At 46.8% G+C, this 16,920-nt stretch overlaps 1 protein-coding gene across 1 annotated transcript in view; it reads left to right on the top strand.

The window, feature by feature from the left end:
* The window catches only part of LOC126521670 (plasminogen activator inhibitor 1-like), a 40,286-nt gene extending 39,458 nt beyond the window's left edge, over window positions 1-828 (top strand). The window contains exon 5 of the mRNA XM_050170394.2: window positions 98-828. Coding sequence (XP_050026351.1) covers window positions 98-586 — 489 coding nt within the window. The 3' untranslated portion in view covers window positions 587-828. The remainder of the gene's footprint in view (window positions 1-97) is intronic.
* Window positions 829-16,920: the final 16,092 nt, after the last annotated feature.

The raw sequence follows: 16,920 nt of genomic DNA, 5'->3' as shown, positions 1-16,920 counted from the left end.
TGTGCGTTTAGTTCTCCAATGCGAAGATGAAAAGTTCGAACAAAAGTCAGTCGCTAAATGTTCTGCTGCTTTCTGACCATAATTTATTTTGTTTCAGGTCACAGTGCAAATGATGCGCAGGACTTGCGTACTGCCCTACTCTTCCTACCCTGACCTCGAAGCGCACGTCGTATGCCTGCCATACGCTGACGGTGCGCTCTCCATGGTGCTAATCGTGCAGCGGTCGTCATCTTCTGGCACCGTGAGGCTCACTCCAGACGCAGTGAGAGGCTTCGTTCACGGCACCGTAAGAACACTGGTCACGCTCCACATGCCCAAGTTCCACTTGTCCACTTCAATAGACATGGCCGAAATCACGAATGAGCTGGCGAGTGCCAACCACGAGAGTGAGCAGCTTCTGTTTCGTCAGCTGCGGCAGGACGCGCACATCTCCGTGGACGAGGGACACTGGCCTGTCGTGAACGTCGAACGCACTTCGTTCGCGGGAGACCACGTGACCATCGTCGTTAACAAGCCTTTCCACTTCGTCATCACCGACGGAACGTCTGACTTGATCCTGTACGCGGGCAGGGTAATGTCGCTGTAAATGTGCGCCTATCATCATCTTACGTACATATAGCAGCTGATACAGCTATTATATATAGCGCTTGAGACTGGCACCGTTACCCTCTGGCAAGGCATCGACTGGACAGACAGCGATGCTGCGCCCGTCCCAGTGAAGCATATACCGTATACTTCCGGTATTTCTAGTACTGGCGATCAGAGAACCAATCGCTGCTGTTCCAAGATAAAAAATTTTAGAAATTAAATACGATCTCGTCCCGCCGTCGTCTTGCTTGTGTGCGTTGTTTTTCGCTGGTTCTCACCTTTCAGTCGTATATCAACTGACCCAACTCTCGACTCTAGCGAAGCGAAACACCGATTATAAAATACCAACGTAAATGCGGCCACGCATTTTGAATTTTGAAACCTTCTGCCGATGTCGCTCAGAAGGAGCTGCAGCTTAGGCCACGGTAGATGGGTTTCAATGGATCCCAGGAATGCGCCACACATCCTTCGTCGGTGTTTCTGCTTCTGTTTAAAGACGGCGCCAAAGATCAGGTGCACCTAAGTACCTTATCTGGGGACCTTAGGCGCACCAGTTTTCAGCGTGAGAACTATAGGGTGCGATCTTAAAGGGTTCGGAAAGCGAACCGTTCGCTCGCGCTGGAATGATTTTTCAGAATGGCGCTTTCGTCAGCGAAAGCGCCCTTCTGACCAATCACGCGAGGGCAAGCGGTCGCAGACCGAAAAATCTGTATGACGCAATTCACCCGTTGTTTTTCTTTTCTTCTCTCTTAGTCTTCTTTTTCTCTTTATCTTTTTTTAAGCAATTGCGGGAAAACTGCACTTATCATGATGTCCTATTAGTCAAGGAAATAAGAACTTTTTATTATGGACGCTAAAATATTCCATATATTTATCAGAAACTGTGCAGAGCCGTTGTATCTCAAATATTAAACACTTGGGTTAGTATGCCCAACTTAATAAGCTGCCGTATATCCTACGCTCAAGATATGTGTAAGCTCACACTAACGTAACATCGAGTCAACGCTTGACGCTGTTGACACACACACAACAACGAAACTGAAAAGCCCAACTGTGACCCATTCATGAGTGACTGCTTGCGCTTCACCGTTGGCCGAGCATCACGCGACCGTCGTTATCAACCTGCGATCGCGCTAGCTTCATGCTCGCCCGACAGTGAGTATCATGGATGAGTATCAGTGGAGCTGTTCGGCTGCTCAGTTTCGCTGTTCTGTGTAACATTGGCCAGAATTAATTTCGGTGAAAAATTAGCAGATCAACTTCTTTTTTTCATTTCTAGAAACGGTTGTACGATCCTCGGATATCGCGCTTCATGTCTTCCATTGGGACGAATCGCATGGCTCTTTTGTTTGGAAAGTTAATTATTCGAATTTCCATAATTACTTGCCTAATTACATCAAATAATTTTCAAATGTCTGCCTCCATGATAAAAGTAATCCTGAGAAAATCACTTAATGATCCTATCCTCCCTAATTAAAAAAAAAACGAATGCATTTCGTGAGAAAACCCGGTACGTTGTATATTGTACTAGAGTGTACTAGTATATTGCGCTAAAAAGGTTGTTTGTTAACAGAAATCACTGTACGAAAGATGTAGACCCCTTCGGCATTAACCTTGTCCACAAATAATCATCGCCTATTTTAACGCTGCATTCCCAGTACTTTCAGGTCACTGTAAACGCACGAACGTATCACGTATCATCGTGATAGCGATCCTGACAGAGAAGTAGCTGGCGTGCAGCGCTTATGAAAGGGATAGCCCTCACCCCAGCTAGTGGAAGGTCTTCATCAATTAGAGCGCCACCTCTCCCAACAGCACGACTTTGGCACAACACACTGACGTGTAACACCTTTTGTAGGCTTTCCCGGGCACAAGACATACTTTTGCGCAGACGGTCTGTCCTCGGCAGTGACCGGCATGCTGGCTTCAGCACGTGGATTAAAGGTGACGGTCAATACAGAAGAGAGAGAGACAGCAAAGAGAGGAAAGGCAGGGAGGTCAACCAGACGAGCGTCCGGTTTGCAACCCTACACTGGGGGAAGGGAAAGGGGGAACAGAAAGAGGAAAGCGGGATAGAAGGAACACTGTCTGTGCATGCAGCAAAGTGCTTGGAAATCAGTCAAGTCAAAACAAGTGCTCCGTCGATACGTTAGGCTGCCGTCAATCTTGGTGGTTCATAGCTGGTGATGCACGTTGAAGTTACCAGTGAAGACCAATGATCCGGTGGGTATCAGCAATACGTTGCAGTGCGTGGCAGTATATTTTTAAGCTAAACTCCAGCCGTTCTGACTTCAGTGCGAATATAATGATGCGGGTGAGCCATTATGCTTACTCAAGAGTTGCAAGTACTAAATGTCAATACAGAACCTTACTGGATTTCCTGCGCGGTGCGTAGTTACATTAATTCCGGATTTATTTTTTATTATTATTAGTACAATTAGCATTCTTAGGGTACTTCACACAATTTCCGGAGGCTGTGTACCTATGTATGCATGTATGTATGTATGTATGTATGTATGTATGTATGTATGTATGTATGTATGTATGTATGTATGTATGTATGTATGTATGTGTGTATGTAACTTTCCCGCCTACCTGGGTCACTGGGTAGTCCGTGGTCGCATGGGTAGCGCATCGGGGCTGCTGTGCTGAAGTAATAGGCTTCAAAACCAACCGTCGGACCAACTTGGGTCACTGAGTATGTGACAATGTGTACATACGTGCCGTTGTTAAACGAACCTCTTTCACGTCCACATGGGTCATTGTAGATGCGCGAGTGGGTAGGTACCGCTGCTGGAAGAAACTCTTTGACGCCGACTCGGGTCACCGGGTATGTGCCAGTAGGTGTATGCGCCGCTCTTAAATGAGCTTTTTTGATGCCAACGTCAGCAACTAGGTATGTTCAGTGTGAATGTGCCGCTCTACAAGGATGAGAAAGACCGCTTAAAATTCACCGATACCGAGTCGAAGCGCGCCCACGTCACAAGGGTTCCTCCAGCACAGTAGCCTGACGCATGATCAGCCTGCGCCACAAATGCGCACTGCGCAAGTGCCGCTTCTCAACGAACGCCTTCATCGGCAACGCTTTAACGAGCCGTCATGAATGCACTGGTACGTGCCTGCTCTCCCATGAGCCTCTCGCCAATTTGGGTCACTGAGTGCGTGCCACTGAAAGAGAGAGAGAGTAAACGTTTATTGTAATAGAGGTTGTTTGGTTATGGTGGGTGGAGCCCCTCCTCCAGGGCCCCACTGGTTACAGCGGCTCGCCGGGCCTGGTCAAGGGTCGCCAGTTGGTTTCCCAATTCCACTTCCGCGAGTCGCGCCTCCCACGACCAGTTATGTAGAGTGTTGTCTAGCAGCGGCGAGGTGGCAGCCGCCGGACGTAACGCGCACTGGAATGTTATGTGTTCCAATGTCTGTGTTCCTTCGCACCACGGGCATGTGTTGCTGTATTTGTCTGGGTACATTTTGTGTAGCCTGTATAAATGTGGGAAAGTGTTTGTTTGCGGTCGGCGCCAGTCCCGTGCTTGCCTCCTGTCTAGGTCTGGGTGAAGAAGGGCTTTGGTTCGCCTACTTAGCCGTTGTAATTCGAGGATTTGTCTTGGCGCACCGGGTGTCGAGGTGTTCTCTCGGGCGGTGTGGCCCACGGCTCGGCCTGTCAGGCCTCGAGCCAAGCGGTCCGCCCTTTCGTTCCCCGCTATCCCTGTGTGCGCCGGGCACCCGGTCACGCAATGATCCAGGGTGAGTTCCGTTCCTAGGATGCGGAAGACGCAGCCCGGTAAAGCCTCCCCCCCCCCCCCCCCCCCTCCGAGGAAGAGGCGGCAGGCGTCTTGCGAGTCTGTCAGCACGTAGGCCGATTGGCCCTTAGCTTCCGCGGCGCGTATGGCCAGGGCTATGGCCACAGCTTCTGCCGTTGCAACCGATTTCGTGTGTATGGATGCTGCTACGGTTGTTCGTCCTTGGCTAGTCACGACTGCTGCAAATGTATTGAGGGTGGCTGTAGTCTTGTGATACGAATTCACTCGCGTCTGTAAAGTAAGTATCCGGATCGCTTCGCCGCCTTAGTAAGGTGGCTGCCCGCGCGCGTCTCCGTGCCGCATGATGGACTGGGTGCATGTGACGGGGGATTGGCGCCACGTGGATCCGCTCTCGGATTTCAGATGGCAGTAGTATTGTTTCGTCGCCGCAATATTGTGGTGTCAGTGGAGAGTGAAGTCTTCGTAAAACCGAACGTCCCTGACGTGTCGTGTTTAGCCGTTCACGCTGCGCCATTAGGGTGCCACTGAGAGCGCGGCAAGCGAAAGAACAGTTCTCGGCGTTCGCAGCCACCGGCGCGCCGTGCCTCTCGTCTCGGAGGCCACGCGCGGACGTCCCGTCACTTGATGGCGCAGCGGGTCCAGGAAGAAGTGCGAGCCCGATATCCGCATGACGCGTTTCTCAGCGCCATGTATTTTTGAGGTCACGCGCACGCTTCGCGGCCCTAGATGGCTCCGTGTTCTTAGGGAAGCGTGAAAGAGGAGTCCCGCTGCAGTACACGCCTCGTACATAACTCGTTTCGACGGTGAAAATACGCCACGCCTCTATATTCACGCGTGCATTTGTATCTTTCTCGGTTGACGGCCTTCCACCGGCGGAGACGACGACCAAGTTTTGTGCTCGGTTGCTGTTTTTCTTCTGGTGCTGGCAGTTTTTCTCTATCTATATGCTTTTCATGCATCAGTAACAGCCAACGACGTTTGTACATAACCCTGAAGACTCCCACTCTGCTGGGAGATCCTCCCTGCGGAGATTGCCATGGAAGATACTGTTTTGGACTCGTCTGTCGGTCAGCATAGACCGCCCTAGGCTCGGACGCGTTTCAGTTCAGCCGTAGGATCCGACGCTGCTGATTCTGAGCTTTCTGACTCAAGATAGGAAGATTCGGATGCTTTCATAACTGTCAAGCACCGCCGTCCAAGACGGCCCGGTGTCTCCGGCATCGTATTCAAGGGAAGCGACTATGACATACAGCAGCATCAAGACGACAGCAAAACTCTTTTTTTTTGGAGTGCGAAGAGCCGGTCCGAATGAGTCTTGTTGCTAATACCCAAACTAAATGGCAGTACACTAGATGTGAATGAATTCGGGAAAAATATAATTGTTTCTTCAAAAGTATCGGTATAAGCTGTTACAGACGGTCCATCAAGCCTGTGGACCTAGATACCTTCAAACGTACATAGTTTACATGGCCGGACCAGTTTAAATCAGATTTGAAGCAAACCCCAAGGAAGCAACAGGCATTTTTTAACATGATTTCAGAATAGTTGATGTGTAATTTGACATTATGGTGTATGGGCTTATTTTTTGGAGCGAAAATAATATATTTTGTTTTGTTTACATTAAGTGCTATTTCATTAATGTTCAGCCATACATATAACTCGCTAAGCCAGGCATTAGCCTGTGATTCCAGCAAGGCGAGATCAGGTCCGGAAAACAAAACATTTGTATCCTCTGCATAAATAACGATATCTGGGGTTCAGTGTATATTTACAATATAATTTATGTAGATAATAAAGAGCAAAGTACCAAGAATTGATCCCTGAGGGACACCACATTTTATATTGCCAGTCTCAGACCGAGTTTCGTGAAGTTGTGTATACTGTTTTCTTCCGCTCAAAGAATTTTCTATAAATTTGCCAGACAGTCCGCGAATTCTGTATATTTATAGTTTTTTAAGTGGCATGTCATGTTTAATAGAATAAAACGATTTCCGTACATCAATAAAAATACCTATAGTATACAGTTTCTTTTCAAAGTTTGATACTATGTTATCCCTAATACCTAATAGAGCTGTTTCAGTTGATTTGCCACTTTGGTATCCGTACTGCTGTTTACAAATAACATTTTTATCCTTTAAAAAGCAGTTGATTCTTTTGTAAATTACTCGCTCAGCAATTTTAGAAAAAAGTGGCAATACAGAAATTGGTCTATAATCGTTAAAATCGTTTTTGTTACCACCTTTAAAAATTACTAGAACACGTACAAGTGGCAATCTCTCGGGGAATATGCCAATAAGAAGCATTCTGTTGCATATATAAGTAAGTGGGCTGACAATAAAAACAATAGCGGCTTTGATCGGAATGGGACTAATACCGTCGTCTCCAGGCGAACAGGCGTTTTTTAACGCTTTTATTAGGTCTGTAATTTCTTCTTCAGATGTAGGCGTTAGAAACAAGGAATCACTAAGTTGGAAAAATATGCGAGTCGATAGACTTCGACGACTCTACACATTCCGAGTTATTAAGAGCGCCGGCGTCGAAGATGTGTTTATTAAACCCGTTGTTAAGCAATTGGCCAGAGCAAACAGTTCGATTTATCACTAACTCAGAAGGCAAAGATGCTTTTCTTCCGGCTACAAGTTTATTAAATTCACGCCAAAGAAATTTGGGGTTGTGCATTACTAATGAAAATTTGTTTTCGAAAGCAAGTCTTCCGCCTCTCGATCAATGGTCCAATCGAAATAAATGATAATGTCGTGTTTGAAAATCTTGGTCACTTGAGAGCCAAGTCTCCTGCAAAAGAATAATGTTAGGACAAAACTGTGAACAAGAACATAGTCACATTACTATATATATATATATATATATATATATATATATATATATATATATATATATATATATATATATATATATATATATATGTGACAAAAACTATTAAGTTTAATCTAATGGAAGCAGACAGGTCCCGTCCGACGCCTTCACTGAGAGTGCGTCTTCGTCGTTGTCAGCCTCAGCTTCTGCAGAAGCGGCAAACCCGCTACACAGCCAACTGTGTTGCTCGTAGCATTACCCCCTTCCAGAAAGCATCGTCTCGATGCTTCAAAGGCGAAACAGTGGAAAAAAAAAACAAAGCACATACACGGCAACACCGAGAAAGTTTGTGAAGAGGAAAGCGTCACACAAGCGGGATGAAGGCGAGTAGAAGTGAGAATGGCCTCGCCAGCGTGAGTAGTACAGTTTCAACCTGAAAACATGGTGCACATCCGTAGGCTGCACGCGATGGGATCGCCGACTCGTGTCTTCAGGGAGAACTTCGTAGTTTACCTCGCTGAGGCGACGGAGGGCTCTGTAGGGGCCGAAGTAGCGGCGCAGTAAGTTTCCTGACCGGCTGCGTTGGCGAATCGGGGTCTGTACTCAAGCTTCATCACCGGGTTGGTAGACAACCTCGCGATGGTGAACGTTATACCTCTGGCAGTCTATGGATTGCTGATTCTGGATTCGCTCGCGTGCAAGCTTGCGAACTTCGTCTTCGAGCCGGCTAATTTCCTCAACGTCAGTGATTACCATTGATGTTGAGGAAATTAGTCGTATTGTTCGGGGAGGAGCATGGCGTCCAGCATAGTGGTTGCCTCACGGCCGTGGAGCAAACGGAAACGAGTGAACCCAGTAGTTTCTTGAACAGCAGTGTTGTATGCGAATGTAACGTAAGGCAAAACATCGTCCCAGTTCTTGTGTTCGCTGTCGACATACATGGAAATTATGTCAGCGATTGCCTTATTTAAAATATACCTAAGACCGTTGGTCTGAGGATGGTATACAGTGGCTCGGTGATGAGCTGGATCACTAAGCATCATGACGTCTTGCATCATCTCAGCTGTAAAGGCTGTACCACGATCTGTAATTACTGCTGCTGGTGCACCATGCCGGAGGACTATGTTGTGAAGGAAAAAGTGCGCAACGTCACTGGAAGTGGCTCGCTGGAAGGCACCAGTTTCGCAGTATCGCGTCAGGTAATCAGTCGCAAGCACGATCTAGCAGTCGCGAGCAAAATACTTAGAGAAGTGCCCGAGCAAGTCCATGCCGATTTGTTGAAATGGTTGTGTGTGTGTGGTGTAACAGGCTTCAAGAAACCGGCTGGGCGCTGAGGTGGAGTCTTTCGGCGGTGGCAGTCGCGGCAAGTTTGACTTCCTGAGCAAGCTTAGGCCCGTAGTGGCGTTGTCGAATTCGGGTCAAGGTGCGCGTGAATCCCAAATGGCCTAAAGTGGACTCATCGTGGCAGGTGGACAGAATATCGGCATGCAACGCGGATGGAACGACAAGAAGATGTCCAGTCGCTGACGGGCAGAAATTCTTTTTATACAAGGCATTGTTGCGGAGACAGAACGAAGATGGCGAACGCGTGAATGTCCGTGGAGGATGCGAACTTCGGCCTTCAAGATAGTCGATAAGTTTCCCGAGTTCTAAATCGTCCCGCGGTTGCCGAGCCAAGTGAGATATACTGACAACGCAAAGGAAACGACCGTCATCGTCAGCATCACTTGACACCGTTGCAATAGGAGCGCGCGAAAGACAGTCAGCGTTAGTGTGCCTCCGTCCAGACTTGTAGACGATTGTTACATCAAATTCTTGAAGACGAAAGGTCCACCTGGCAAGACGTCCCGAAGTGTCTTTGAGATTGGCAAGCCAACAAAGGGCATGATGGTCGGTAACCAGTCTGAACGGACGACCGTAAAGATATGGCCGAAACTTAGCTATCGCCCAGACGCCAACTAAGCATTCCTTTTCAGTGGTAGAGTAGTTCGTTTCTGCTCACGTTAAGGTGCGGCTAGAGTAAGCAATAGGACGCTCAACACTACCTTGCCACTGCACGAGGACTGCACCGAGGCCGATGTTGCTAGCATCAGTGTGCAAGTCAGTGTCGGCATCTTCATCAAAATGTCCAAGTAAGGGCGATGTCTGGAGGCGCCGCTGAAGCTCGGCGAAGGCGGCTCTCTGCTCCGGACCCGAAACAAACGGGATATCCTCCTTTGTTAAACGAGTTAGGGGTTCTGAGATCTTGGAAAAATTCTCCGCAAAGCGCCTGTAGTATGAGCAGAAGCCTGCAGAAGCGGCACACGTCACGTTTGTTGGCTGGTGGTGGAAATTCGGCAACAGCCATACTCTTTTCTGGCTCTGGCCGAACACGTTGATTACTTACAACGCCCGCAGGGGCGTCTGCGTGAGCAGGCGTTTGGTGCGTTGCGACACCACGTACCCGAGCACACGAGGTTTGGCCCCTCCCTCGCCTAGCCGTGCGTGGCTTTGCCGTGTCCGGGGAAAAGGGGATCCTGGGGATTGAGCGGACGCTGAGTGTTTGGACCGTTATGGCCCCTCGGCGGAGGCAATGCACCTCTTTGGCCTCTGCTGCACGTAGACGGCACCTCCGGCCTGACCAGGGGGAATCGGCAGTCGCCTTTTCCTCTCCTCCTTTCCATCTTTCACTTTCTTATCTTTTTTCTCACAACTCTTCTGTCTCCTCCTCCCTTCTTGGTTTTTTTCTTGACTAGCCAAGTGCTAGCCCTTTCCTTTCGATTAAATACTCCCCGTAACAATATTTAAAGGTGGAAATGCATCGAAGACAGAGCTATCGCCCCATCTCTGTTCTTCCTTTCTTAGCGCAACTCTTGGAAAGACACGTGTTTGAAGCGATTGAGGGTGTTCGTTTTAAAATACAACATCTTATCACCTTCCCAGTATGGCTTTGTGTCTGGGGGAAGAAACGCATGCGCATTTCTAAAAACTGTTGGATCTTCTACATGAAATATTTGAACTTAACCAGGTAGCCTGTGGGCTTCTTGAGATACGTCTATAGGCTTTCGATTCGGTAAGCCACAGTAAAATATGTGCTAAACTTCGAAATTATGGGTTTCGGGCATATTTCCAAGCATTTACAAAACTACTCGATAAATCAGTCTCATATTGTATGTATTGGTGATCTAAAGAGTTCTTTGCGGCATCTTATCGCAGGGGTTCCACAGTGTCCAATTTTGTCACCGCTCCTTTTTAATTTGTACGTTTGTGACTTGGAACAGGCAACTTGTTTCTAAGTACATGAAGCAGTTGTCGCTTTACTTCAAAGCCACATAAAAAGTGTGATGAACTAGTTCTGAAAAAAAAATGTATAACAGTCAATCCTCTGAAAAGGCGCTTAGTCTGTTTCAGAAATTAGTTCATGGCTCTTGTATCAAGCCAACCTGTCTTCCTTCACGGTTCTGATTGCTTGGACTGTGTCTGTGCCCCACTACAATGTGCGAACAGTGTCCAGTACCTTGGTGTCTATTTTGAGACAGACCTATCTTGGAATATTCACATGACTTGAATTTGTGCGCGGCTACGTAATGCTACTCGTCTACTTTACCGTGTAGGCAGTTCTGCACCTAAAAGTGCACGCTTTACGTTACTCATATACAAGGTTCGGCATTCGCTGCTTTTTTTTTTTTAGATTGCAGCAGACCTTGTAAATATCAAATTTACAGTCTATGAAAAAGCACACAAAAAAAAGTTGCGTACAACTAAACCACGGATACCTTATTTCGAGATTTACAAATTCCCGATCTTGAGTCTTTATTTCGCTCGACAATATTTATGCGCCATTTCTGGAGCAATGATTTCCGCGAAACTGTACATAAGAGTGTTGCTTTACGTTAACATCTCAGATATGTAGTTCCTCGAACAAGAACTCGTTATGAAAAAGGACAAAGAAGGTTTTATATTTTCTACCTGTTTAATTAATAACCTTCCGAGTTCAGTAGTGGATCAGCGGGGTTAAGGAAGGCCCTCAGGACAATGATAGAATTGGCGCTTTCACATGTATACTTCTTTTTTTGTAGTGATATTTGTTAAAGTAAGACTATGTTATCCGCACTGTTTCCACGTTTTTCTTTATTTTCCTTGTTCTTGATATGTTGTAACTTTGTTTACATCTTGTTCCATTTTTACTCAATTTTAATTAATGTTGTGTGCTACGTGTTTTCATCTGAACACCAAGTGTTGTTTACTTGGCATGTTTACCTGAGGAACCTGTGACAGGCTTTTTCTCTTTCTTCGAGTACATTTAATCAGTCTCCAATAACGTTACAGAAGGCAGTGCCCCGACTGCGAGGTTTCTGCCATACAAACCCACGGAAGGCTCCGGCAAACCTAGCAAATATATCTGTACAAATTGTTTTTTGCTTTCAAGTGGGGTATGTTGGTTTATATGATTTCTTGTCCACCATCGATTGGTGATTGCTTTCAGACAAAACGAATATTTACGACTGAGTAGTTCAATTTACGGAACTTGTCTTGAGCAGTATGCGCAAATGCATTCCCGAGTACAGACCTAAACATTCTGAATATTCCCACTGGTTCTTGTGTGAAACATAATTGTCATAATGCATAAAGATCGTGTTTACCCAAAATTTACAAGTCCTATCCCTAATTACTGGAGGGTAAAATTCCGCATTTTTTTTTTTTTTTGGTTCTCTGCAACGCCTCTATAACCGAGATCAGGGCTCACATTCTGCATTCTTGAAAAAAGTGCCTCTGACCCGCTGGCGGCATTTTGGAAGTATATCCGCAAGCGCTCTAGTAAATGTGGAGAGGGTTTTCGCCCGTTATACTATAGCGGTGTAGAAGTTTTGTTGTATGTACACTCCTTTCCTTATAATTATTTTTATTCATATTTTTGCTTATATTCTCGTGCAGTTCTTTTAGCACATGCGCTTGCCAGCACTCATATCTTAGTGTTGTTCCTGGACACGCTAAATAAATAAACGATTGACTGAGTGATTGATTGCTTACTATTATTATTTACACAATTGTTCTCACATTCTTGCCGCCTCCTATCGCCCGATTTTGACCGATGTTCGGAAGTGGGTTGCATTGGGTTAGGTTTCTGTAACGTTGTGCGTGACAATCCTGCAAAACACTTTGGAAATGGCACTCTTGCGACATGACCAAAACGAGTACAAGGTAAAAGCGGGATCCAATGTTTAGACAAGTGCACTTGTCTCTTTCAAGGCCTTTTTAGAAGTCCACTTGTCGAAACGTTGGCCCCCGCTTTTACCTTGCTCTCGTTTTGCTCATCGCCTTGAATTTACATATGCGTGTTTTCCCTCTATTGGGACATATTACGTTTCGCTAGACTCCCGAACACGTTTTGCCTCGACATATGTGCAGAACGTGCACTAAAAAAGTATATATGACTGGTTAGGTGAAATGGGCTGAAGGCGGTGGCAGTTTCATTTTATGAAAATATTGTTTTGCTCCACATCATTCGTCGACTACTATAAAACAATTGGCTTATATTTTTCTCTTAGAGGACGATGAACGTGACGCTGTAACTGGAGAAAACCGCACACTCGAGAATGTGCAGTGCCATTACTGTTGTAGAACGCCAATGATCAGCTGTATGTGATGACGGCTAGCGGATCAAGTTCATTTCGGGAGTAAACCAAATTTGCGTGGTAACGATAGGACGTGTCTCGTTCGGTTTTTCTGCGCAAATAGACGGAATATTTTGTACAGCGCGGGGTATACACCTTTTCTTCAATGTACACAGAAACACTGCAGTAAGTTGAGGTTTTTGTCCCGTGTGTGTGTGTGTGTGTGTGTGTGTGTGTGTGTGTGTGTGTGTGGGAAAACTTTTATTGTAATGAGGTCCGGAGGCTCGACTCACGGCGGGCCGCTCCCACGTTGGCACTGTCAGGCCAAGCATTTCAGCGACATCATGGGCCCTCTGGACGGCCCTTAGTTGGTCCTGAAACAATGGGCTTTGAATCCTTTTCTCCCATTGTGTCCATTCTTCAACGAGGTTGGGGAGACTCGCGGGACACCCCGCCAGCATATGTCTGATTCCAATGATGCCATTATAATCGTTGCAGTCCATCTTAATCTTCCTCTCTGGATATATTTTATTAATGGTGTACGGTGTGTGATATGTACCTGTTTGCAATAAGCGCAGTGAGAGTGCCTGAGCCCTGTTCAGTTTTGAATGTGGCAATGGGAATTGCCTGCGTCCTAAATAGTAGCGTTTGGTAATGTCATTGTATGTTATTAAATTATCTCTAGATTCCCTGGCTTGATGGTGAACGGCTCGGTTGTGACTGTCACGGTTAGCTTACGGGCTATTATTGTCGCTATCACCCGCCGCGGTCGCTCAGCGGCGAAGGAGTAGTGCTACAAGGTCGCCGGTTCGGTTCCCGCTGGGTGGAGTCCGGAGCGTTGCAATATAAGCCGTTCCCCGCAATGCAATTTCGATACCTATACCGCGGCTTCCACCCCGATGTGAACGCCAACTCTACGAGTGACACTGCTTGGTGGCTCAGAATACGGTTCTGTATAGGCCGGCTACTGGGACTTAAAATGGCTGCAGCGCGAGCGAGGCGGGGTGAATGTTCTCTGCAACGGTGGCGCATCTCGCGAGGAGACCGTCTGGCGACGACGGCCGTCATTGTTGGCGGGGTGAACGGATCGAGTAAGCCGAGTCTCGAGCTGGTAATAGCGGCCGTCGCCGTCGTGCACATGTCGCAGCGATGAAATATATAAAGAGAGGGGAGACGAACTGAGGGAGCAGATTGTGCGCCAGAGTAAGATGTAGTTTTTCTTTAAGGCCGACTTCTCTCTGTTCTCTCGGAGAACAGAGTCCTGAAATTACTCTGTTCTACGAGACAGGTTAGAAATATTAGATGGCGGTTAGCCGCAGTACTAAGTTCTCTAATATAAGTTCTGGGGTTTTAGGTGCCAAAACCACGATATGATAATGAGGCAAGCCGTAGTGGGCCACTGTGGCTTAACTTTTGGCCACCTTAGGGAAACAGATAATTTATTGGAAATGCAGAAAGGAGACAAAAAAGTGTGCTGAAAGATGGTGATAAGGACGGGAAGAAGGGATGCGTATATACACTAACACTATGGTTTCCTTAATGTTTTGTGTTTAGTCCGGTGATCTTCAAGTAGCCCAGAGCAGCCCTTATGGATGTTGACTAACGCCCACACAATCCACGGTACACAGGCGTCCTTCCATTTCGCCCCCATTGAATGCGGCCGCCATGGCCGGGATTCGATCCCGCGCCCTCGGGCTTGGTAGCTTAACGCCAAAGCCACTGCACCACCACGGCGGGTAGCAGCAAGTACGAAGGGTTCGAGGTTTCGGCCACGCATTTGAACGAAGTGCTGTTGTAGTTTCACTCTACTCACTGATGCCGGATGGGCCTAGAAGCGGGTGGCCGACAAAATCACAATTTTAAAGCGAAACCTTCTACGTCTCAATTATTCGTCTGCGAGCGCCGAAAACGCACTGTAGAAAAGCCAACATACACATCTGCGTAGAACACTACAGTTTACATTCGCACTACGGCGCCAGCATCGACTCGTCGGCCGGTCAGTGCCTTATAACGGCGCGAACGACGAGCTCACCAAGAGTAGCGCATGCGCACTCTTGCTGGAAGCGCAAGTTGCTTCTGCTAGGCATGACGCCACCCTTTCGCAATTAACTGAGCCCACCCATCTCACGAATCTATCATTCAGTAATACGCCTCGCTGCCCAGACGAAGTAATATATATATATATATATATATATATATATATATATATATATATATATATATATATATATATATATATATATATATATATATATATAGGATTGTGTGGGCGTTAGTCAACATCCACAAGGGCTGCTCTGGGCTACTTGAAGATCACCGGACTAGACACAAGACATTAAGGAAACGATAGTGTACGAAGCTCTGGACAGGAGCTATGGCGCTTCAATGTTACCTGGGGCCTCACAGACCAACCGACTGAGCTATCTCTCCAGGCAACATCCAAGGATCACGATTTCAAATCCCCTGTTCTCTTCCTTTTTTGTTTTCCTTCCTTATTTTTCTTCCCCGCTTTTTAATATTTCTTTTCTTTTAGTTTATCACTGTACGGGGACCCTAAAAAAAAATCTCCTCTATTATGTATGGCCACACATGTGCAGGTCATAAATACCAAGTTTCTCCAGTTGAGTGCCATCTGTGCAGTTTAACCGAGCTCAGATTGGTCCACCTTGACTGATCAAAGAAGGCGCCACTGTAGGTTAAATGAGGCGTACAACTCCTGCGGTGGCGGTAGAGTATCCGCCTCGCGTGCAAGAGGACCGTGGTTCGAATCCCGGTGCCGCGCAATTTTCCACCGAAAAAAAATAAGCCGTGTGTTGAGAAAATTGCATAAACAGGCCTGGAGTGCGGCCTGATCCCGGTGACCAGAACCGGTAACGCACTCTCTTACCAGAGCAGGATTGGCCACCCTGGTGCACTACTTGGCCACAACCTCCTATATGAATACAACAATCAAACCCCGGCCCTCAGTCCCCAGCAGCCGCGAAGCAACTGACCACGGCGGCGGTCAGATCTGTGACGCAGCAGAGGGTGCTAAGAATCCCTGGCTCTGGACAGGCCGCCATTGGAATATGAACCTGGCAACGTTTAACGCTAGAACGTTATCTAGTGAGGCGAGTCTAGCAGTGCTATTGGAGGAATTAGAGGGCAGTAAATGGGATATAATAGGACTCAGTGAAGTTAGGAGGCCAAAAGAAGCATATACAGTGCTGAAAAGCGGGCACGTCCTGTGCTACCGGGGCTTAGCGGAGAGACGAGAACAAGGAGTCGGATTCCTGATTCATAAGAATATAGCTGGTAACATACAGGAATTCTATAGCATTAACGAGAGGGTCGCAGGTCTTGTTGTGAAACTTAATAAGAGGTACAAATTGAAGGTTGTACAGGTCTACGCTCCTACATCCAGTCATGATGACCAGGAAGTCGAAAGCTTCTATGAAGACGTGGAATCGGTGATGGGTAAAGTCAAAACAAAATATACCATACTGATGTGCGACTTCAATGCCAAGGTAGGCAAGAAGCAGGCTGGAGACAAGGCAGTGGGGGAATATGGCATAGGTACTAGGAATAGTAGGGGAGAGTTTGCGGAACAGAATAATATGCGGATAATGAATACCTTCTTCCGCAAGCGGGATAGCCGAAAGTGGACGTGGAGGAGCCCGAACGGCGAGACTAGAAATGAAATAGACTTCATACTCTGCGCTAACCCTGGCATCATACAAGATGTGGACGAGTTCGGCAAGGTGCGCTGCAGTGACCATAGGATGGTAAGAACTCGAATTAGCCTAGACTTGAGGAAGGAACGGAAGAAACTGGTACATAAGAAGCCGATCAATGAGTTAGCGGTAAGAGGGAAAATAGAGGAATTCCAGATCAAGCTACAGAACAGGTATTCGGCTTTAACTCAGGAAGAGGACCTTAGTGTTGAAATAATGAACGACAATCTTGTGGGCATCATTAAGGAGTGTGCAATAGAAGTCGGTGGTAACTCCGTTAGACAGGATACCAGTAAGCTATCGCAGGAGACGAAAGATCTGATCAAGAAACGCCAATGTATGAAAGCCTCTAACCCTACAGCTAGAATAGAACTGGCAGAACTTTCTTAATTAATCAACAAGCGGAAGACAGCTGCCATAAGGAACTACAATATGGATAGAATTGAACATGCT

Source organism: Dermacentor andersoni, chromosome 6, assembly GCF_023375885.2.
Source record: "Dermacentor andersoni chromosome 6, qqDerAnde1_hic_scaffold, whole genome shotgun sequence".
Taxonomy (NCBI): Eukaryota; Metazoa; Arthropoda; class Arachnida; order Ixodida; family Ixodidae; genus Dermacentor; species Dermacentor andersoni.
This window is presented reverse-complemented; position numbering and strand designations above follow the sequence as displayed.